General features: G+C 33.8%; 1 protein-coding gene and 1 pseudogene across 10 annotated transcripts in view; one reads left to right on the forward strand and one right to left on the reverse strand.

The window, feature by feature from the left end:
• Positions 1-23928, reverse strand: part of TUT4 (terminal uridylyl transferase 4) — a 141756-nt gene that overhangs the window by 80905 nt on the left and 36923 nt on the right. For all 10 annotated transcript variants that reach the window (XM_063104195.1, XM_063104196.1, XM_063104197.1 and 7 more), the window contains 6 exons: positions 20754-20917; positions 17549-17665; positions 6674-6851; positions 5061-5149; positions 3870-3921; positions 1453-1522 (listed from right to left, as the gene is read on the reverse strand). In XM_063104195.1, coding sequence (XP_062960265.1) covers positions 1453-1522; positions 3870-3921; positions 5061-5149; positions 6674-6851; positions 17549-17665; positions 20754-20917 — 670 coding nt within the window. The remainder of the gene's footprint in view (positions 1-1452; positions 1523-3869; positions 3922-5060; positions 5150-6673; positions 6852-17548; positions 17666-20753; positions 20918-23928) is intronic.
• LOC134383239 (malignant T-cell-amplified sequence 1-like) lies at positions 10269-12851 on the forward strand (annotated as a pseudogene).

Here is a 23928-nt window from a genome sequence, read left to right on the forward strand (position 1 = left end):
GAGAAAGGACATTGATGTCTTCAATGTCAAAGAGTGCAACATACTTTCCTAGTTCATTCTTTTTGCTTTGCACATACATGATAAAAACAAAAAATGAAATACTGAACTAACTATACCTCTTGACTCTGATTTTTCCTATCCAAGATTTTATTGATACGTTGTTTTTAAAGATTAGAAAGGATTTACATATTAACCCACAAGTTATGCTTGTATTTAAATGAAAATAGGAGCTACCTTAAATGGGGTAACAGAGTGCAGTGGAGATATTTTAGCGGCAGGGAGAAGAATGAATCTGAGGTTGGCATACAGAGGCAATTTAACACAATGTGGTGGGAAAAAATACCAGAAGTCAGATTGCCTCTGCTGTAGTCTGAACGTCTGTCCCCATCAAAGCTCATGTGGAAGCTTCATCCCCAACGTGGCAGTGTTGAGAGGTGGGGCCTTTGGAAGTGAATGGATTGTGAGGGCTATGCCCTCATGAATGGATTAATCCATTCATGGATTAATGGTTGAGTGGGTTATCATGGCAGAGGCACTGGTGGCTTTATAAGGACAGCACGTGAGCACATTATGTGCTCTTGCTCCCTCACCATGTGATACCCTGAACTACCTCAGGACTCTGCAGAGAATACCAACCAAAAAGGCCCTGGACCTTGGACTTCCCAGCCTCTAAAACTTTAAGAAATAAATTCTGTTTCTTTATAAATTACCCAGTCGGGTACTACTATAAGTGAAATAAAACAGACTAATACAGCCTCCATTCCAATTCTAGTTTTCCCCTAAATGATGTGAATTTGGACAAATTGCTTAACCCCTCCAGGTCTAAATTTTCTAATTTAGAAAATAAGAAAGTTGAACTAGATCTCCAAACACTCTTCTTGCTTTGAATAAGAAAATACAGTAATCTTAAAATATAAGAGATACAAGTTAATAATGAATCAAAGAACATGTAATCCTTTCTGTATTATTTCCATGTCTCCCACATTGATCTCAAATAGGATTATTTTCTTTTCCTTTTTCAAAGGCACTTTGCCCTCTCGGTCCTACAGCTACTTGTCTAGAAAGGCAAGATCAATCTTGAATGACTCATTCAATTTTAGCGAACTAAAAACTAGATTCTAACAGACTGTGAGATCTTTGAGAAGAGAAGCTATTTCTTATTTATGTTTCTATCCCAAAAGTAAAGCTGTATCTACATATAAGTAAATGCTCAATACTTTTGGGTAAATGAATAAACGAGAAAAAAATGAGAAGTTTTGCCTAGACTTTTATTTTCAACTGTCTGGTAATTCTATTTCTTGTTCATATGCATTTAGTAAGCTTGCTATTTTTAATAAACAGAAATCAATCCAAGGAGAAATCTAAAACAAAAATTTTCTCTCCTGAAGATGTTCACTACAAATTTGGTTATTTGTTTTTCAAATACTTTATTTTCTCTTCATTGTTACCAACCTTTTCCGATCTTTGCACACCACAACAGGAACTTTAGCGTGAAAATCAGATTCCACATCTACATATAATACTAATAAGGAAAAAAAAAAAAAGTGAGCTAATGTCAATATCTCTAAAATATTTATTCCATGGTAAACATTAAGTAATAGTTTCTTTCTAAAAAATCACACTCAGTGTTTCTGAGGGATAACCCACTCTTCTCATTATGAGCATCAATCCAACAGACTCTCTTACCTCTCTCGGTGTCATTTGCTGTATATCACAAACCACAGGTACAGTCCCAAATACTGTCCAAAAATTATAATCACCTTAAGAAGAAAGGTCTTAACATTCCTAAAAGTTTGAATATTTCCAAGTAAGTATATAATCTAGTCAAAGTTGTTAAACTTTCATAGACATAGCAGAGAGGATACAACTTACTTCTGAAGGTCATTTCCATAGGAGTAACAAAATGAGGACATATCATGCTTTGACAGTTTAGTTCTTTTAATTATCCATGCAAGTAGAACCTAACTCTGCTGGCCTCATTTTCTATTAATATATGAAGAATCTGCCTAATCAAACTGTCTAAGGAAGGACTAACTAGACAAAATGCCTTTCCATTCTGAAGTTTTTCTCTATACCTCCAAGGTAGCCCTTATGCCATAAATGTCTAATCTAAATAAAGATAGATGGATTAACATTATTTCACTTGAAATTCAAAGAAAATCTCTCTCAGTAGAAGTTGTTGGAATTAATAATTAATTCAAAAAACATGTACTGAAGACATATATGTAAGAAACTTCGTTATGCAAGGTGGATATGACAATGAGTAAGACACAAAGATCTCAATGAGGAGTTTGGAACACAAATATATAAACAAATAAATTCTGTAGGTGACAGGATAGAGGTCTCTAGAGGATACAATGAGGACATAAAAGTAGTCAATTTTACAATCAGACTGAGTTTTATATACCTAAGTTATATGACTTAAGATGATCTACTCATGTATTTTAGTGGAAAGGACATTTTAAATATTTATGTTAGGTTGAAACTATTAAGTCTGAAGAGGTAAAAACTATGTCTATCTCTTACTGTAATATGCTTTGAAGTTTTTGTTTAATTAGAAACAAGCATTTATTAAGAAAAAAACTATATATTAAAATATCATTACATGATAAACTATACCAAACTTAAAAAACTAATTTTCCAAGACAATGGCCAACATGCAACTAATAAATAACACAGAGTTGATAGGGCAGATAGAAAGCCAGCAAAAAGGTAAGGCTAAAAAAGGGCTATCTCTTCTAAGCCAAATTGCAAATATTTTTTTCCCGTTTCTTTTGATTCATAAAATTTAAGGTAATAATCTCAGCAGCAAAAATTTAATATGGAAGTTATTGGATACCAGGCACTTTTCTAAGCTATGGATCAACTCACAATATTTTTCATCTTCACAACTTTCTCATTTAAAAAGATACTATACGGGCCGAGCCCGTGGCGCACTTGGTAGAGTGCTGCGCTGGCAGCGCGGCGACGCTCCTGCCGCGGGTTCGGATCCTATATAGGACTGACCGGTGCACTCACTGGCTGAGTGCCGGTCACGAAAAAACGACAAAAAATAATAATAATAATAAATAAAAAATAAAAAGATACTATACTATTGCCATTTTACAGATAAGAAAACTAAAGTATTAACACTGCAGTAATTTGTCAAAGAACAAACACCAATAAGTGGCAGAACTAAAATCTGAGACTGGAAAGTCTGGTTCCAGATCCTGAGCTCTTCAGCACCTACTTTATAACAAAAAAAAGTAGATAAAAACCAAGAAAATAATCTTCCAGATTGTAATACATGACCTGGGGTCTGGTTTGTGACACTTATAATTTTTAAAAATTTTATCTTAAAAGTATTTTTACCTATATTAACGTCCTGTTTACAAAAGCAATCCAGATAGATAAGGCACACATAAAAGACTTACTAGGTATGGTTCAGTTGATATAACATAAATGATTAAACTAGGTTAATATCACTGATTTATGAGGGGGGGAACATATTTACTTAATGCAGGCACACATTTTTATTCCAAGTCTCTCCCTAACTAACCTTCCTTCATCAATGACCTCCTAATGATTATAGTTTTTCTGTCTTCTTTTACACAAGAAATACCCATAATATTCAAAGCTAATATTTTGTAACTTACCTAAAAGGCAGTTTTTTTCATTTCAATTGTAATATGGTACTTTTTACCTAACAGGTAAATTATATTTTCTAGTACATCTATTAAACAAATATTAATATTTATATATCTGTCCATATGTAATGTAATGACTCAAGTATACTAGCAGTTTTAGTTTTAACTTGGTTAGCCATATGCAGATAACGCACTGCATGTACCTTTAGAAAGATAAATTTTAAAAAAAGGAAAAAAACTCACCATTTTTTTTTAAAATTCCAAGCACTTGTATCAGAAGATCTGGATGATTCATCTAAAAAAGTTCCAAATTAAATCAATATACTAATTTCAAAGTTCAATTAGCAGAAGGTTAGGGAGAACTAAATTTCATTAAAGAATAACATTTAAATAAAATCATGTTCTGTATTTTAAAATAAGGAAAAGAGAATAGCATTTAACTTTTATGTCAACAAATTTTGTTCACAGAAGTAGAATCTAATAAATGATGTAGCACTATTATTCCAGCAACACTCCTAGAATGAGTTCTTAGAGCGAAAAAAGTTTCTGGAATTTCACAATAAAACAAATGGAAAAGAAACAAGTTTACCAAATGGCTGTTAAAAAGAAGTTGTTGAGATACGAACTTTAAGGGATATAGAAAACTGGCAGCCTAGCCAAAGGCTCAGAGTAAAATACTATTTTACATAACAAGCTTCTCAAATGTTTAGTTTTAAGTGTACTTTGCTGCTATTTAAAAGTATTTAATAATCACACATTAATTGTAAAGTAAATGTAAAGGACTGGCAATTAAAAGAACAAATTTTCACTCAGATCAAACCTGCTTGAGCATAAATTTATTATTCAAAAAATTAAAAACATAAAATGACTGATTATTTCAAATGTTAGCTATGTCAATAAATATGCAATGTTACCAGCACTAAATAATATTGTTACTGTTGTTAATGATACTAATAACTACTTATTAAAAGTACCCATCATGTACCAGGCACTATACTAAAAACACCTGATATATATATCACCTCATTTAATATAAAAGTTATTATCCCTGTTTGGAAATGAGGAAACTAAGGCTCGAAAAGGTCCATTAACTTGCTCAATGCAGCCATGATTTGAATATAGATGTCTGATTTCAAAACTCTTCCCACTTTCTATACTGCTTACCAGAAATAATAACTATTCAACATGCCCATTTATAAGCACTTTTCTCTTTTGCAGCCTATACTTCCATTTTTCCCCCATCCCTTATTTCTTTTATCCTGCCTATGTCTGAAACCTAATAGTAACTTCCAAAAACACTGTTTAGTCATTATGATAGTATTCTACAAGACAGAGTTTATTATTCCCCTACCCCTTCTCAAAAAAGATAATCCATAAAAATTACTAAGTACTAGTTAAGAACCATATAGGAAAGGTTCTTTTCTAACTACTTACCTTGGGAGGAAATTTTATATCTATATTAACATCACTACTTTTCAGAGCAAACTTAGTCAGAGATGAGCCATACAACCTAAGTGAACATTCTGGAATAAAGAAAAAACATTGAAGCATGAAATAGCATGCAAATACAGGAGCTTTAAAAAACGGCAGGAAAATTGCATATACTTCAATTCTGTGTCTTACATTTCTAGTACAGTGATCACAGAAGAATGAACCCTTTCTAACTGACCTATAAAATAATAAAAATGCTTCTGAGTTATGAGATGCAGGAACAGAGAAGGGAGAAAGAAATTACTCATAAAAGTTCAGTGTTTAAACAAAATTTTAATGATAGTTCATACAGAAAGGACAGAATTTGTTTAGTATTCAATATATAACAGTAACGAAATATATTAACCTAGCTATAGCTACTGTCACAAACCACATTTAATTTTGATATTTGTATTTATATAAGAGATAACACTTTGAATGGGAAAGGATCACAGACGTTCAATACCTATTTTTTTTTTTAATACAAAATGAAGTGAATTGATATTGTAAACCTAAAATCCAAAAAACTCTGTGGCCCTCAGAAATGCATAGAACAAAATAAATAGAAACAATAACACACTACCTACATCTTTCTCAGACTATCAAATGTGTTATTTCAAAACCCATCATAAGGCAAAATTTTAAGTGATCTCACCAGAGGGCAAGGTGAAAATAGTATGATTGGGACTGATCATGCAGATTTAGTTTCTTAGGAAGTTTAAGTTCATGCTCAGCTGTATATATAAAAGTCTACTTTTCAGGCTCACAAAATGTCTGAAAGTCATCCAAGTCATTAAAGTCATAAAAATTTCATTTTTATTCGTATAATAATAGTGAATTGTTTTAATACATAATTAAATTAGTGTTCAATGTATTTTAAGTAGAAAAACATATTATTACAGAAATAATAGAAAGAAATGACATTTTTTCATTAAAAAATTTTTATTTTATATTCTTTCTTACAAATCTCACAGTGGATCTATATGAAACTATAATTTAGCAACTGTCCAAAATCCCTTTGGTAGTAAGAAATCAATCTTATTTAAGATACATTTACTTAAACCCTATATTGATCCAAAAACTGACACGGGCTAAGAAAATAGCATATACATAAATAATCCTGACCTGATATCCCCTTGTACCAAAAAATAAGCTTTCTCTAAAGTTCCAACTCAAAGTGAATTTTTCCCCACCATAAAGCAATAGTAATTTTATTCAGTGACTTTTTGGAATGTTTATACTGAAAATAATGTAACTAAAAAATCCATTCAGAAATCAAAGACACTGAAAAATTAATATGAAATAAAATATTTGACCACTAAGAAGTTATCCTATTATCTAGCTTTTTAAAAATCTTTTTTTCTTATTACAAGATTTTGCTGTACCATAATTCTCTATTTTCCTTTTCTGAAATATTTCCCCCCAGAAAAATCACTTGTAAAACAATCAAATTCATTTACTTTTAAGAAGAAAAAAAAGGGGGGGAAAGGAAAACACTGAGAAATTTACCCTAGTTCAAGAGGAAGCAAGGGGAAGACTTTGTAATTTTAAAAATTAAATATAAAATGTATCTGTACCTGGTAAAAATGTGGTTATAACCTTTGACATTTCCTCCACAATTTCCTGACGGACTCTGAGTTCACCATCTGTTATTCCTTGTTCTTTTGCCATTTCAATAACTGCAACACTTAAAGCAGCCAAGTGGGCAGGTGAAGGAGGTGGCAGAGAACGAAGCTCACTTTCTTCTTGTTTTTCCTATTAGTGTAACGTTATACAACAACAAAAGGTTTCTATTTTAATGTCTTTATATTTAGGAGGGAAGGACTGTAATGAATTAACTCAACAAATATTCACCTTCTATGCACAGATATAAGACACCTACGATATGGAAGTAAACGAGACAGAGATCTCTGCCTTTGTGAAGCAAGAGTCAAGGAATGAGAGGTGCTGTGGGGAGGCTTCTATTAATTTTTTAAATTATTTGTTCTACTGTACTAAATTCTGAAATGCTACATCAAAGCCAAGATACCATAAGCACACTTAGCTGATGATTTTGCTGTAGCAAAGACATTATCTTACATGTAGTAGACCATCTTGAATCTCACCTAATCAGCATATACAGTAAGTATCGGGTTAAATGGTCTCAGGAAAACTTCCTAGACTCTATTAAATTCACATTTGATTCTCTAACTACTATTTACAATTGATTTCTCTGTTATTTTATCCAATACTAGGTGAAGTGTTCAAAAAAAACTATTCTGCTAAAAGTCTGAAAGTCAATTTGTACAATGACTTTTACAAATTATTCTTGATTATAAAAAAATATAACTGCAAAGCCTACATAAAACACGAAAATAAGAAGAAGAAAATCACCCATAATCTTATATCCTACTACATCCTTTATTTTTAAACGTAACTGAGACCATACTGTTTCTTTTATTTAGTATTCTTTATAACATAGGCATTTTCTGTTAACACTTTTCAGTCAAGAAACAATCTCTTATCTTTTGAGACACTGAGCTCCCGTCAAGATACAATAACCAAAACTAGTTGGGTTTCATAACCACCCAAATATAGTTAAACAAAGACTTTGGCTCATTCCTATTTTCATTCATTGCTACCATATTCAGTTTTAACATAAGTAAAGCTTCTCTCAGGTACAGAACTATTAAATATGGGGAGCAAGTCAACCTCATTTTTATGTTTCTATAATCACGTCTGCAATTCTTAATTATAATCTAAGTCCTGGATGAGCATCTAAGTTTTCAGGACTATTTTTTTTCCCAAAGGATTAACAGCAACATACTTAATTTTAAAAATGATATGAGATTAACATACTACAAAATTATTTTTATATAAATGGAAGTACCACAAAATGCTCTGAATTATATTGCTAGATTTTCACGGAAATAAGAACACAAAAGACAATCAAGCAACACACTCCTCTACTTATGCTATCAATAATCCTATCCTACTTCCTTTAGGATGTTTTTCAATCAAACATTCTCATTGATATCCTTGTGTCATTGATCCTCAGAGCCTCCTGATATCCTTATATCCTCTGTCACAAATATTATCAATGAAGTCCCTTTTGCAACTTACATTCTAGTTAAACAATCAATACATAAAAAAATATATAATATCATGTCAGGTAGTGATATGAAGAAAAACAGAGTAGGAGGCTACAGAGTGATCTGAAGGGGTGTTATTTTAGAGTAGAGTAGATGAAGAGGGCCACCCTGAACAGGTAACATTTAAGCAGAAACCTGAATGAAGTGGAGGAAAGAGACATTTAAGTTTCTGGAGGGAGAAAATTCCAGACAAAGAGAACAGCAAATGCAAAGACTCTGAGGCAAGAAAGTCCCTAATGTTATTTGAAGAGACCCAGGTGGCTAGATAACAAAGAGGTGACTGTGGAAGATGACTAATTGAAGAGTTAATTAGAAAACCAAATACTGCATAACCTTACAGGACTTGGTAAGGGCTTACAATTTTATTCTTAGTTGGGAAGCCATTGAAGGACTTGGAGCAGGAAGTAACACTATATGACACATTTTAAAAGAGCGACCCAGACTGCTAAATGGAGAACAGACTGTGTGCGGCAGGGAGGGAGGTAAGTTAGAAATAGTCCCGGTGAGAGGTGGTGGTAGCTTAGATTGAAGTAGGAAGTAGAGGTGTGTGACAAATGACTGAATTTGGAATACATGGCATTTTAAAGGTAAAGTCAATAGGATGTGCTGACGGTATGAATGTGAGGTATAGGAGAAAGAGATGAAACAAGGATGACTTAAAAGTGTTTGTCCTGAACAGCTGGGTGAATAGTGGTGCTTTGTATTGAGATGAAATAAATTCTGGGAAGAATCAGTTTAGGCTAGGAAAACTTGCCCAAGAGGCAAGAGCCTCTTAATTGGTCTTCCATTTCTAATCTTTGGCCTTTCATCCCATTCTCCATATTGCTAACAATTATTCTCCTACTTAAAAACCTTCAATAAACCTTCAACAAAATTCTAGCAAACCGAATTCAGCAGCATATTAAATGATTATATGCCATGACTAAATGGAATTTATTCCTGGAATGTAAGAGTCGGTCAACATACAATAATCAATCAATATCTTATACCACCTTAACGGAATGAAGGAAAAAACAGCATGATCACCTCAATTGATGCATAAAAAGCATCTGACAAAACTCAAAACCCTTTTGTGGTAAAAACACTCAACAAACTAGGAAGAAAAAGAAAACTACCTCAACATAATGAAAGCCATATATGAAAAACCCATAGCTAAGATCATACTCAATGGTGAATGACTGAAAGCTTTTCCTCTAACATCAGGAACAAGGCAAGGGTACCACTCACACCACTTCTATTCAATGTAGTACTGGAAGTTCTAGCCAGAGCAATTAAGCAAGAAAAAGAAATAAAAATCATCCAATTGGAAAGGAAGAAGTAAAATCTGTTTGTAGATGATATGATTTTATATGTAAAAAACCCCATATACTACACACACACATGCATACAAGCTGTTAGAACTAATAAATGAATTCAGCAAAGCAGCAGGATACAAATCAACATATAAAAATCAGGTGCATTTCTACACATAGCAATGAACAATCTGAAAAGGAATTAAGAAGACAATTCCGTTTACAATAGCATCAAAAAGAATAAAATACTAAGGAAAGACGTGTACAATAAAAACTCTAAAACATTGATGAAAGAGACTAAAGACATAACTAAATGGAAACACATTCCATGTTCACAGATTGTAAGATTTAGTATTGTTAAAATGTCAATGCTACCCAAAGCAATCTAAAGATTCAATGCAATCCCTCTTAAAATCCCAATGATTTCTGTTGCAGAAAGAGAAAAAATAAATCTTAAAATTCTCATGGAATCTCAAAGGACCCCAAATACCCAGAGCAATCTTTACAAAGAAGAACAAAGCTGGAGGATTCACACTTCCTGATTTCAAAACTTACTACCCAAAGCTACACCAATCAAAATAGTATGGTACCGACATAAAAACAGACATACAGACGAATGGAATAGAAGAGGGAGCCCAGAAATAAACCCTCACATATATGGTCAAATGATTTTCAACAAGGATGCCAAAGCCATTCAGTGAGAAAAGAACAGTTTTCAACAAATGGTACTGAGAAAACTGGATATCCACATGAAAAGAATGAAGGTGGACGCTTACATCATACATAAAGGTTAACTCAATAGGGATCTATAACCTAAATGTAAGACCTAAAACTATAAAACTCTTAGAATAAAGCATAGAACAAAAGCTTCACGAGACTGGATTTAGCAATAATTTTCTTGAATATGACACCAAAAGCACAGGCAACAAAAGAAAAAACAGACAAACTGGACTCCATGAAAATTTAAAACATTTGTTCATCAAATGACACTATCAACAGAGTACAAAGGCAATCCACAGAATTGGAGAAAACATTTGCAAATCACATATTTGATAAGGGATTAACATCTGGACATATAATGAACTTCTGAAACTCAACAAGAAAGCAAACAACCCAATTCAAAAGTGGACAAAGGACTTGAATAGACATTTCTTCACAGATGATGTACAAATGGCCAACAAGCACATGAAAAGATGCTGAACATCACTAATCATTAGGGAAACGCAAATCAGAAGCACGAGATAGCACTTCACATCCATCAGGACTGCTATTACCAAAAAAAAAAAAAAAAAAAAGAGTTGGTGTAAATATGGAGAAACTGGAACTCTTGTACATAGCTGGTGGGAATGTAAAATGGTGCAGCTATTGTGGAAAACATCGTGGCAAGTCCTCAAAAACATAAACATAGATTTAGCACTTGATCCCGCAATTCCACTTCTGGGTATATATACAAAAGAAATGAAAGCAGGGACTTGAACAGGTATTTGTACATCAATATTTGTTCACAGCAACATTGTTTACAATAGCCAAAAGGTGGAAACAACTCAAATGTCAATCCATGAATGAAACGGATACACAAAATATGGTATATGAGTATAGACACAACGGAATATTATTCAACCTTAAAAAGGAAGGCAATTTTGATACATGCTACAACATGGTTGACTTGAAGACATTATGTATGCTAAGTGAAATATACACAAAAAGACAAATATTGTATGATTCCACTTATATGAGGTACCAATAATAAACAAATACATAGAGACAGAAAGTAGAACAGTGGTTACTAAGGCCTGGAGGGACAGGAGAATGGGGAGTTCTTGTTTAATGCGAACAGAGTTTCAGTATGGTATGATGAAAAAGTTCTGGAAGTGGATAGTGGAGATGACCGCAAAACAATGTGAATATACTTAATGTCACTAAACTTTACACTTAAAAATGGTTTAAATGCTAAATTTTATGTTATATATATTTTACTACAATAAAAAAATTTCAAAAAAAATCTTAAATGCACCAATAAGATAATGCAACAGCTTAACATGGAATATAAAGCAATTTGGTCTTGGCTTGCCTTTCTAAGGCCCTCCTCCAACCCCTTCGACATTCCCTCCACCCCCTCCAACATTTTTGGAAGACACCCACACTTAAATAGTTACACTCTCCAAATACTATATGCACTATTGGGCCTCCATGCTCTTACTCATTCTGTTCCCTATGCCCTCTTCCTTGTATCCATCAGGTGAAACTTCAATGATTCTTCCAAGTTTTGCTTAAATGTCACATATTTACTGAGGCCTTCTTAATACCTTTCCTCCAACATTATGAAACGTTCTCTTTAAATCATGATTAATGCCATCACCTATCCTCTGAATTCCATCCCTCTTTACCTACTCAGTAATCAACTCCTTCTCCTTATTGTAAACATTGCCCAATCCACTAGTCAGTATTTTCATCAAGTAAGCACTCTCTACCTCTACAGTAACAGCAGCATCTACCATTTATTGAGTACCTACTATGGATTTGGCATTGTGCCAAGTGCTTTACAGATATTATATCATTAAACTCTTACAGTAAGTCTTCCTCAGATAAATATTACCAAGACCATTTTATAGATAAGAAAACTGAGGCTTATAAATGTTAAATAACTTCCTACAATCACAAGATGGAATTAAGAATTAAATCTAGTTCTAAAAAGCTTATGCTTTTTCCACTCTATTTACATCATTAGTCAACAAGGGGATCTGCCAGACCCTTGTTAATTCAATTTCTTTCCCATTCCAGGCCATTCTCTACCACCGCCCCCTTCACCTTGGATCGTGTTCAAGAAATCTGATAAAAAAAAGAAAATGGGTCCAACTGCATCCAGTTGAAAACCTTTTATTAAAGGTATTAAGAACCAACTAATAGAGCAATTTCAAGGTATTGAACCATAGCTTAATCAAATCATGCCTAAGAAAGATCCTGTCAAATACCATGAACATATAGGAATCCTTACAGTAAATGGAGAATTATTATTTTTTAGGCAAAGAGAGGGGCCTTTTTATCCAACCCTAAGGTTACTTCACAAATATTCTTTTACCCTGCCAGGAGCCATCAAATTTGTACTCAGTGGAGCAAATATCATGTGTCCAGGCTTAACTTATCCTGGAGCCAAGCTTTACCCTGTTGCAATAGATAACATTGTTGCAATTATGGCAGAAGGAAAACAGTACACTGTACTTGTTGAGGTCATGAAGACCTCTGCAGAAGATATTGAGAAACTCAAAGGAATTGGCATTGAAAATATCCATTATTTAAACGATGGGCTATGGCAGATGAAGATGTACAAATGAGCCTCAGAAGGAATGCACTTCGGCTAAATATGGATATTGTGCTATATCTGGGTTGGGGTCTGTGTGTGACAGCATGAAAACAATGCCTCTGTGGTTATGGTGAATACATTCAACAGATGCTAATAAATAAATAAATAAATAAATCGTTAGTCAACGAATATTTATGCAGCAACTATGTGCCAGGCACTGTGGTAGGCAATGGAGTTACAATGGGGAAAAAGAATACTTATAATCTCTGCCCTCATGGAGCTTACAGTCAAGACAGAGATAAAGATTAATCAAATGATTATTCAAGCTAATAAAAAAATTAAAACTGTGATGGAAGTTCCACTCTGCCATATTAAAAGGGAAAAAAAATCCTGTGTGCCACTCTAGCTACCACCAATCTTCCTTTCTTTCCTTCACTATAAAGTTTCCTGAAAGTTGAATCTATTCTCCTTTTATTTCCCTACCCTTGCTCACTCAAAACTATATCCTTTTAGCTCTAAAACAAAAACTGCATTTACTAGGATTATCAAAAACTTCCTCAGTTGCCAGATCAAACATTTAGAAGTACTTAGGTTATTTTTACCTATAATATTACACTCTGGACCCTCTTGAAACTTTTCTTTCTTTTAGCTTCCGTAACATCTTCCTCTAATTCTACTTTTCTGCTCAATTACCAGTCTATTGGCTGCTCTTCCTCTATTAGTTCCTTAAATTGTTATGTATCTTGATCTTCTCTCTTTCTCAATCCTTTGGCGATCTCACCCACAACCATGATGTCAATATGTCGAAGATTACCAAATCTGAATCTCCAGCTCTTCATATATGTTCCAGATCCTTATATTCAAATGATTGCTGGACATTTCTATTTGAAGGGTCCCACAGGTGTCTCTAACTCAGAATGCTCAGAAACATTTTTCTTTATTTCCTCTAAGTAAATGGCACGAGAGTCTATGATAACTTCTCAAATCAGATACCTTATGATCATTCTAGACATCTAAGGCTTCCACCCCCACAACTCTACATCCTAAAGCTCTTACCTCAACTCCATTCTCACTAACTCCTACTTCACACCAAATGTTCATCACTGCTTAACTAGATCATCATGAAAGACTGGTCTCCCCAACCTAGACCTTTATCAGACTTCTTTCATACTGATGCCAGGGTGACTGAGCTTGCAAAAATACATGTCACTAAGCTCCATAATGCTCAAAATAAAATCCAAACTAACATAGTATGTATATGAAAAACTGAAACTCTGTATCCGTCAAAAAATAACTCCCCATTTCCCTCTCCTTCCAGTCCCTGGCAACCATGATTCTACTTTTGTCTTTATGATTTTTACTCTAAAAACCTCATATAAATGGAATCATACACTATTTTTCATTCTGGGTGGCTTGTTTCACCTAGCATACTGTTCTCAAGGTTCATCCATGTTGTAACATACTGCAGAATTTCCATCCTTTTTAAGGCTGAATAATATTCTCTTGCATGGATATATCACATTTTGCTTATCCATCCATCCATCAATGGACTTGGATTGCTTCTATGTTTTAGCTATTATGAAGGATGCTATGAACATATGTGTACAAATATCCCTTTGAGACCCAGTTTTCAATTCTTTTAAGTATATACTCAGAAGTGAAATTGCTAGATCATATGGTATTTCTATTTTTAATTTTTTGAGGAACATACTCTGTTCCAGAGCAGCTGTACAATTTCTATACCTGACTATTTTCCTAATCTTAGGGAGACAGCATTCAGTCTCTCACTAGTATGTATGATGTTAGCTGTAAGTTTTTGCACATGTTCTTTATCATGTTGAGGAAATAGTTTCCTTCTATTCCTAACTTGCTGAGACTTTTTGAGATAGTTTTCTCTTATTTTGTTTTTGTTTGTTTGTTTGTTAATATGGTGAACTACATTGATTGGTTTTCTTTAATCTTAAACTAACACTGCACTCCTGGAATCAAGCCCCACTTGGTCATGATGTATTTATTCCTTTAGTATATTGCTGGATTCAAATTGCTAAAATAATGTTTAGAATTTTTGCATCTGTGTTCATGAAGGAGAATGGTCTGAAGTTTTCTTTCATTATAATGTCTTTTTCTGATTTGGGATGTTACTCATAGACTGAATTGGGAAGTATTCCTCCTCTTCAGTGTTCTGGAAGAGTTTGTATAGAACAGGTACGCACATATCAACTATCTCAAAGCTCAATGATGCTCTTTTCTTTCTTGCTTGCTTTTTTCTTTTTCTTTCTTTCTTTTATTCTTTTTCTCTGTGTTTCATTCTGGTAGTTTCCATTGCTAGTCTTCAAGTTGACTAATCTCTTCTTCTGCAATGTCTTATCTGCTATTAGTTCTACCCAATGTATTTTTAATATCAAGACACTGTACTTTTCACTTCTAAAAGTCCTATTTGAATCTTTTTTATACCTTCCATGTCTCTACTTCATTTTCAGAACATAAGAATACAGTTCATTAACTGTCTTCATGTCCTCTGCTATTTCTATCGTCTGTCATTTCAAGGAAAGTTTGATTGGCTGATTTCTCTCTTCATCATTGTTTGTATTTTCCTGCTTCCTTGCATGCCTGATAACTTCTAACTGAATGTCAGATGTGTGAATTTTGGAGGGTGATAAATACTTTTGTATTTCTATAAATATTCTTAAGTTTTGTTCTGTAATAACATTAAATACTTGGAAGCCATTTATCCTTCTAGGTCTTGCCTTTATAATTTTTTAGGTAGGACCAGACTACATTTAGTTTAGGTCCAAATATTCCCACTACTGAAAGAACATCCTTCTGAGTACTCTACCCAATGCCCCATGAAATATGTGGTATTCCAGTCTGAACATTCAGAAGCCCCGTGTGAGCACCAAGCACTATTCTAATTTTCTCAGACAGTTCTTTCCCTGGCTTCAGAATTGTGCTGAATATACCAAGGGAACCATCCACAGATCTCTTCTACTTCTTTTTGTGCAGTTTTCTCTTTTTGGTTACACTGTCTTGTGAGCTTTAGCCACCTTGGACTCCCTGGACTCTAAGGTCCCTCTCTTCAACTCTGGGGGTCCACTGGATTCTCCTCTCTGTAATGAGGCCTGGAAACTCTCTCAAACTAGAGTAATCACTGGCTTCATTTGATTTTCATTTGCTGACTGTCTTTTGTTGCCTGAAAACCACTGACTGATCATTTTGATTTCTGTTGTTGTTTCAAGGGGAAGGTAAATCCAGTCTCTTGTTATTCCATCTTTACCAAAAGCAGAAATCCTGTATGGCTGCTTCCAATTCTGTTTTTTGTTTTTGTTTGTTTATTCTTACAATGTTCTAAAATTTCCCTATAGTGTGCATAGGTATGTCTTTCTTTTTAAGTTTTTTGCTTCGAATTCTCTGAGCTTCCTGTAACTAATGATCACCATCTTTCAACATCTCTGGAAAATCCCTAGTTATTAGCTCCTAGACTACCAACTTGTCTCTGTTCTATTAAGTTTTCTGAAGCTCTAATTAAATCAAAATAATAGGCTGGCAAAATCTGAATGATTTCTTTTCCTTCTAAGTTTCTGATATGCTTCAGTTCATTCATTTTTTCCAGAAAAGGCTATTGGGCCCCTACTATGTGTCAGGCACCCCTGAGCAACAGAAACAAAAATAAATAAGAAACCAAACCCGTCTTCTAGAATACTGAAGTCTAGAAGGGTAGAGACAGCAAACAATTGAAACACAGCATACTAGGTTTTTTGTAAGGTATGTAAAAGCTGCTATGGGAGCGCAGTGGAGGAGTACCTAACACAGACTTTCTGGGAGGGTCAGATAAGAGAATATTTCTCCAAGAAGATATATGAATTGAGACTCAGAGATAAGAGGTTACACAGTATTAGTATTATAACTTTAAGGAGAAAAAAATTAAATAGTAATATACTATACATTTTAAAAAGAAAAGCTCTCTATTCATATCTATATCTATGAAATATTTTAGTAGAAATAACTGAAAAATTACAAATCCCCAAAGTCCAAAGCTTATATGGCCCTGCAAGGTCTGTACCTCTCCAGCTTCATGACATACCATTTTCTCCCTAGGTTTCTGCTCCAATCATACTAGACTCTTTCAGTCCCTCATATGCCATATCCTTTCCTGTCTAGACACCTTTATTCATGGTGCTTTTTTATGTAAAATGCTATCCACTTACTCCTCTATGCCACTCACCTTTTTGCTGTTTAAACTACTACTTCAAGGTTCAACTCAAATGTTACTTTCTCAGAGAAAGCTTCCTTGTTCTAGACCAAGTAAAATATCCTTTTATACTTCCTTAGCACATTTCCCACTTTAAAAGTTTCATTATACTTAAACTCTATCAAATGTATACCTTTACCAATTCTTAGAAAATCAGAGGGTAAGAATCACTACTATCTTATTTACCACTGCCTAGACCTAGCACACAAGAACTCAATAAATATCAGTTGGATAAACTGACTGTACCTGACAGCTTTAAACTTAGGAATCAACATTCTTCAGGATGAGCAAACTGGTCTCGAGAAGGTTCCCCTCCTGACCACCTGAGATAAGGAAGGCAATCACAGCTTTCATGGCTATCACTTCAGTTACTATTATAACAGTAGACAAATACCTCATTTTTAGTTTCATCAGTAAAAAATATTTGATATATTTTACCATTCAAAAAATAAATTAAATTTTTTTTATAAAGAGCTTACCAAAATATTTTTCTTATGTCGCTTCTCCTTTATATGCTTATGAGCTCCCTGGATGTTTTCAATGTGAATTAAGCAAAGTTTGCATAGATACCGGCAATTGGTATATTCTGGCGATCGCTGAAGAGACAAGTTAAAAAATGCACTTTTTCAGAAAACAAAGGAGTAAATAATTGACTGTATAAGTGGATAATACAATTATGTAAATATAACAGAAATAAACAACAAAGGAATAGTTTTTAATAAACAAGTTAGTACTTATACACCCATGAGATAATTGTCATTTTCAAAATAGTCATCATAGGACATTATATACTAATTTCAAACAATATCATGATAAGGCTAAATATGTTCAATATTCATCTAACATCATCTTTAGAATCCAATGTAAGATAAGAAAGGTAATCTTCTTAGTCTTATTCCAATCCTGTTCCAAAAATTGATTTCAAACTTAACTTTAAGTCTTTTTGATTACAACTTTACTTGTATTATCTTATTTAATCCTCATAACAATCCCATGAGCCAGGTGTTATTATTTATTATCAACCCCATTTTACTAATGAAGAAACACAGGTTTAAAGAGGTTAAATAACTTAGCCAATGTTATCCAACCAGTATGTAGCACAGACCCAGTGACTCTAAAATCCTTATAGTTGACCATTAATTACCGACCAACTGCTATGTGCAGGGCACTATATTAGGCACAATATCAAATAAGACAAAAATACTCTCACCATCATAAAGTTTCTAGTTTCACAGAAGAGGCATATGAAAAATGTTTAAATATGTCCTTTATTATAGTCATAATATTTTATTTTATCATAAAACTAACAGACTAATCAACCTTCTCTAAACCATCAGTAGACAAGCTAGAATAAAGATTTCTGGGTACAGAGATTCTAAGTATTTCCAAGTCAATATTTAGTACTCACTATAGGTAAATTTACTCTTCTGATCTAGTGGTTTGGACTTCTTCATTGGTACAGGCAAAAATCTATATCTTTACTCCTCAATTAGATAATCTATGGGTACACTGTGAAGCAAAGGACCTGATGAAATCAAAAGAACTTGGGAAGAATATTCTTAATAAGTGTCTAAAGTTCATAAAGAAAAATATTAGTTAAGAGTACAAAAGGGGTTGAGCTATCAGCTCAGTTGGTTAGAGCACAGTATTACAATACCAAGGTCAAGGGTTCAGATTCCCCTACTGGCCAGCCATCCCCACCCCCTTCCACCAAAAAAAGAACTCAATGAATTGATAACAAAAGGTCTGGAGGGCATAAGAAACAAAAAGGTGTCAGAAAGAAAAAGGATTATAGACATTTACATATAGACATTACATAATATAAGTACTGGCACAGTGACTTTACATCACTGCTGACTAAATTCAACAACCAATTAAATGTTTTCCAATGCTTTCAAGCTTTCCTTTCACAGGAAAGGGCCATTCTTTTCACAGAAACAGGCCATTCTTTCCTACTACAATCAATACCCATTCCACTCCAATTTCTTCCTTCTCCCAAGAACTGACTTTTCCTGCTCATTCCTATGTATCTTCCTATCTAGTTCCTTGTATGTTTTCCTTGAAAAAACGTTTTCACATTTCCTTTATACATACCGTATAATTTATCTACACCACCCTTCTCCTACCCACCTGCTCAACTCGTAGGCATTCCTTGAGACTCAGCTCCTGTGTCACCACTTTATAAAGCATTCCCCAAACTGATACCTCTATACTATACACTCAACTCAAGTTGGTCACTCTTTTGTCTATTATCCCATTTCCAAACAATATTGTTATTACTATTATTACATGTCTTTCTCTAATTAGTAAACTCTTAGAAAAGCAGTATCACGTTTTTTAAAATGTCAGTCATGTTCCAATTTAACTTTTTATCACCAGATTATGGCACATGAAAGGCACTCAATATGTATCGTCATAATGAACAAATCCAGAAATAAATACTAATTCCAGGCTTAGGAGACAAAAAGTGAGAGGGCTAAGTAAAAACAGAACTAAGTGAAATAGAAAATTGCAAAAAAGACTTCCTTCTAACTAGGACTATTTTTTTTTCTAACTAGGATCTTATAAGACTAGCTATACCACCCAGACTCTCTCCTGTATTATGGGCCTCTACTCCTTGATATTTTCTCTTTTCATATGCTTACTACTCTGTCCTAATTTCTATTAATAACTCAGGATTGCCTTTTTCAATCTAGATATAATCTCATTTTTCTAAGTAATACAGAATCATACCATACGTTTCAAATTTATCAAGAATAATGACCTACTTCCTTGTATGCATATTCACAAATAGACCAACTATCTATTTGTCACTATTTTGATTTGTGATTCTTTCCTTCAATGCCTAGCAGTGTTTTCATTGTTGAGGCTAGGAACATGTATTTCTAGGTTAAGAAATTAATAAGTACTCAGGAATGAGATACCCGTGGCTAGAACAGTCTCTAATATATAGTAGATATTCAGTAAATATGCTGTAGGAGAAGAGAAAAAAGAAAAGCAAGGGAAGAAGGTGGAGCTCTAGCACACTGTGTGGTATTCGCTAATTTATTTCCATCAATCTGAATGAACTTTTAACTTCTTTTTTTTTTTTAATGGAGAAAACAAAATTTATTTGAACTTTTAACTTCTAATGGAAGAAACTGTGCCATTTTCACCAATATATACCCAGTGCCTAGCATAGCACCTAGCACATAACAAGCACTCAGTATCTATCTCAGTGAATAAATCAGAGGTCAGAAAACTACTTCTGTAAAGAGCAAAGTAATATTTTGGTAAATATTTTCTGCTTTACAGGTGATATAGTCTCCGTGGCAACTACTCAACTCAGCTTTGCCATAGTAGCATGAAAGGAGCCATAAACAATATGTAAACAAATGGGCACGGTTGTGTTCCAATAAAACTTCGTTTACAAAAAAGGGGGCTAGTTGTATCTTATCACATTCAAAAAAAACAAAAAAAAAACAAGGGGGTAGGCCATAGTTTGCTACAAATGAAGTCAGACTCATAAATTTAAGTATTTGCTGAACAAAGGGAGGAAAGGAAGAAAAATGAAAAGAAGAAAGGAAGGAAAGATGAATGCTACCTCTATCTTACAAATAAAAGAAAAATAAAAAGAGCTGCACTTGGGAAAGAAAAGTTATAAAACATGCATTTCCCTCCAAATAACGAAACAACATAGTATACTTTTTCAAGTCGAAAGATGTGATCTCTTTCTAAGCGTTCTTCTGCTTGTTTCAAGCCTAGCCTCTGCTCAGGTGTCAATGTAGATTCATCTATCACAGTGGCATTTTCTAAATAGTCCATCTCCGAAGAATTTTCTTTATTAGATTCATCATTCTTCATTTTACCTAGAAAAGGAAGCAATCACATCATCAGAACTGGTAAAAAAAAAAATTTTAATGTTTTAATGGAAAACATTCAATTCATATACATACAGAAAAAATATTCTGTCCTTATATTTTCCTTGGTCATACAAGTTGGTACACCCATGTAAAATATAAGAAATATACATGGTATCAAAATTCACAAAGAAAAATCTACCTCATGGGTTAAATTCCTACCTTGTTCTTCCAATCTACCCATCAAGAGACATACATAACTGAAACTACACAATACAAAGTTAACATAACGTAACCGCTTTACAGAATCTCTGAAATCAATTTGATAAGAAGCCACTTTGAGTCTTACTCAAAGAAGATTAGTCACTGAACTGAAGTCTCTTAAATCACTAGCAGTTAAAAGAACACATACACTCGAGACTACAAACCCACATCTTCCTTCTTGCTTCCACTGAACTCATGGATATCTCCACGACATCAACAATTTTCCTTTGCCTCTCAGCCTCCTAACTAGATTATAATCTCTTTAAGGCACAGACTATGTATATTCATCTTTGCATTTCCAGCATCTAGCAATATGTACCTGACGTACAGTAGGTTCCACCAGCAGTGTGATTTTTTAAAATATAAACTGTTATTCTCTTGCTTAAAATACTTAAAAGGCTTTCGAAGAGTTCAGAATAAAGTTTAAACTCCCTAGCATATTACATGCAGTCCCTTACCCTCATGACGGAAGTAAACAGAATAAATACCATAATTCCGAGTTCTAATAAATATTTTAAAGGAAAAAAGCAAGGAACTCAGCTTTAGATATGGGAGTCCAGGATGGCTTCTCCAAGGAAATATCACTTAAGCCAAAACCTAAAGAGAGTTAATTTGCCTCTATCTCTAACTTTATATCTTGCCCTAACATTTTCCACTTCATTCACACCAAATGTGCTAGAATGGATCACTGCTGCTTTAAGTCTCAAAGTCTTTATGTATGCTATTACCTCCTCCATCAAAGCCTCCCAATTCAACTAATAATATCTACTTATCCTTCAAAATTCAGCTTAAGCATCACCTGTTTCAGAAGCCAGTCTAATATTCTCTATATTTTCATAGCACCCTCTTTTATCTCACATTTACAGAATAATGTAATTTGTATTCATTTACCTATCTCCTACATCAGATAAAGGATTGATTCTTTGATGCTAATGAACAGGTTTTATTTAATTCTACCTTCACAAGGGTTCATATCCCTGTACTGGCCTGCTGCAATCAATCATCAATAAACTTTGTACCTTTAGATTTTAATACAATGCCTACACCAGAACTGACACTTTAATGAATATGTGTTGAATAATTTTAAAAATTTGGACGTATATAAAAGCACTTCCAGAAAGAAATGCTCATAGATAATCAACAAATCTCTCTACTCTACCCTCAAAAGCCAACTACATGCCATCTAGAGGAACCCTGACAGTCAATTCTACCTTTTGATAGCACTAATTTTCTGAACAATGAAGAAATGGTTATGCCTCTGGAGGTGGTGCATTTCCCACCACAAGAGCACAAGAGTTTCTAGAATAGGAAGGCAAACTCTTGGTTAAGGATGTTATAAAAAGAAAAAAAGCAAGGAACTCAAACACCAGAACTGTAGCTAGGTTAGATAAGTGTTTTCTTAAATTATAGTCAGGAAAATACTGATGTACCATGAGGAACTTGTGATTATGTCCTAATATTTAGAAAAATAACTTAATTTTTTAGTAACCATTTTATCATGGAAATGTAAAAGAAAAGATAAATCCTAGTTTTATTTCTACATTTCATGAAAAAGAATAGTAGCAGGACAACATAATAATATAACCTCCTTCCCTTTTTGATATGTGTAACTTGCCCTGAAATACAAAGCAACTAAAACCAGCACATCCTGAAAAATTGTTTCTGCCCATATAAACAATTAGAAAAAGCTACATATCTTTCTTGAAAAGTCAGAAATAAATGAAATTATTTAATTTTCCAGAATCAACATACAAAATAAAATATCGGCAGAATGTCCCAAAATGTGTTCAACAGAACACTAGTTCATGAGAGGTTAATACTCTCATAAAACAACAAGAGTTGAAAACCTGTATCCACACAAAAACTAGTACATGAATGTTCACAAAAGCACTGTTCACAACAGCCAAACATGGAAATGACCCAAATGGGCATCACTGATAAATAAATAAACAAAATGTGGCATATCCACACAATGGAATATTTATTCAGCTATCTTAGCTCTGGCTACCATAACAAAATACCATAGACAGGGTGGCTTAAACAACAGAAATGTATTTTCTCACAGTTCTTGATGGCAGAACGTCCAAGATCAAGGTGCCAGCAGGGGTGTCTGGTGAGGGTTCTCCCCTTGGGTTGCAGACAGCTACCTTCTCACTGTGTGCTCACACGGCCTTTCCTTATAAAGAGAGAAAGATCTCTCTTCTCATTCTCCTTACTCTTCTTATAAGGCCATCAATCCTATCAGATTAGGGCCCCATCCTTATGACCTCAATTAACCTTAATTACCTCCTAAAAGCCCTATTTTCCAATACAATCATATTGGAAGTTAGGGGTTCAACATACTGGAATGGGATACTTCAAAAAGTTCATGGAAAGATTTGCATTATCTTTTAATTCTATTTTCCATGATTTTCTGAAGTACCCTCCTATGAATTTGGGAAAAACACAATTCAGTCCATAGCATGCGCCTTTAAAAAAGGAATGAAGTATTGATACATGCTACAACATGGATAAACCTTGAAAACATGAAGCTAAAAGCTGGACACTTAAAAAAAAAAAAAAAAAAAAAAAAAGCCAGACACAAAGACCACATACTGTATAACTCCATTTCTGTAAAATATCCAGAATAAGAAAATACATAGAAACAGAAAGCATATCAGTGGTTGGCAAGAGGTTGGGGGAAATGGGGAAAAGGAAGTGACCCTTACTGGGCTTTGGGTTGCCTTTTGGGGTGATGAAAAAGTTCTGGAATTAGT

Source organism: Cynocephalus volans, chromosome 8, assembly GCF_027409185.1.
Source record: "Cynocephalus volans isolate mCynVol1 chromosome 8, mCynVol1.pri, whole genome shotgun sequence".
NCBI classification, from domain to species: Eukaryota; Metazoa; Chordata; class Mammalia; order Dermoptera; family Cynocephalidae; genus Cynocephalus; species Cynocephalus volans.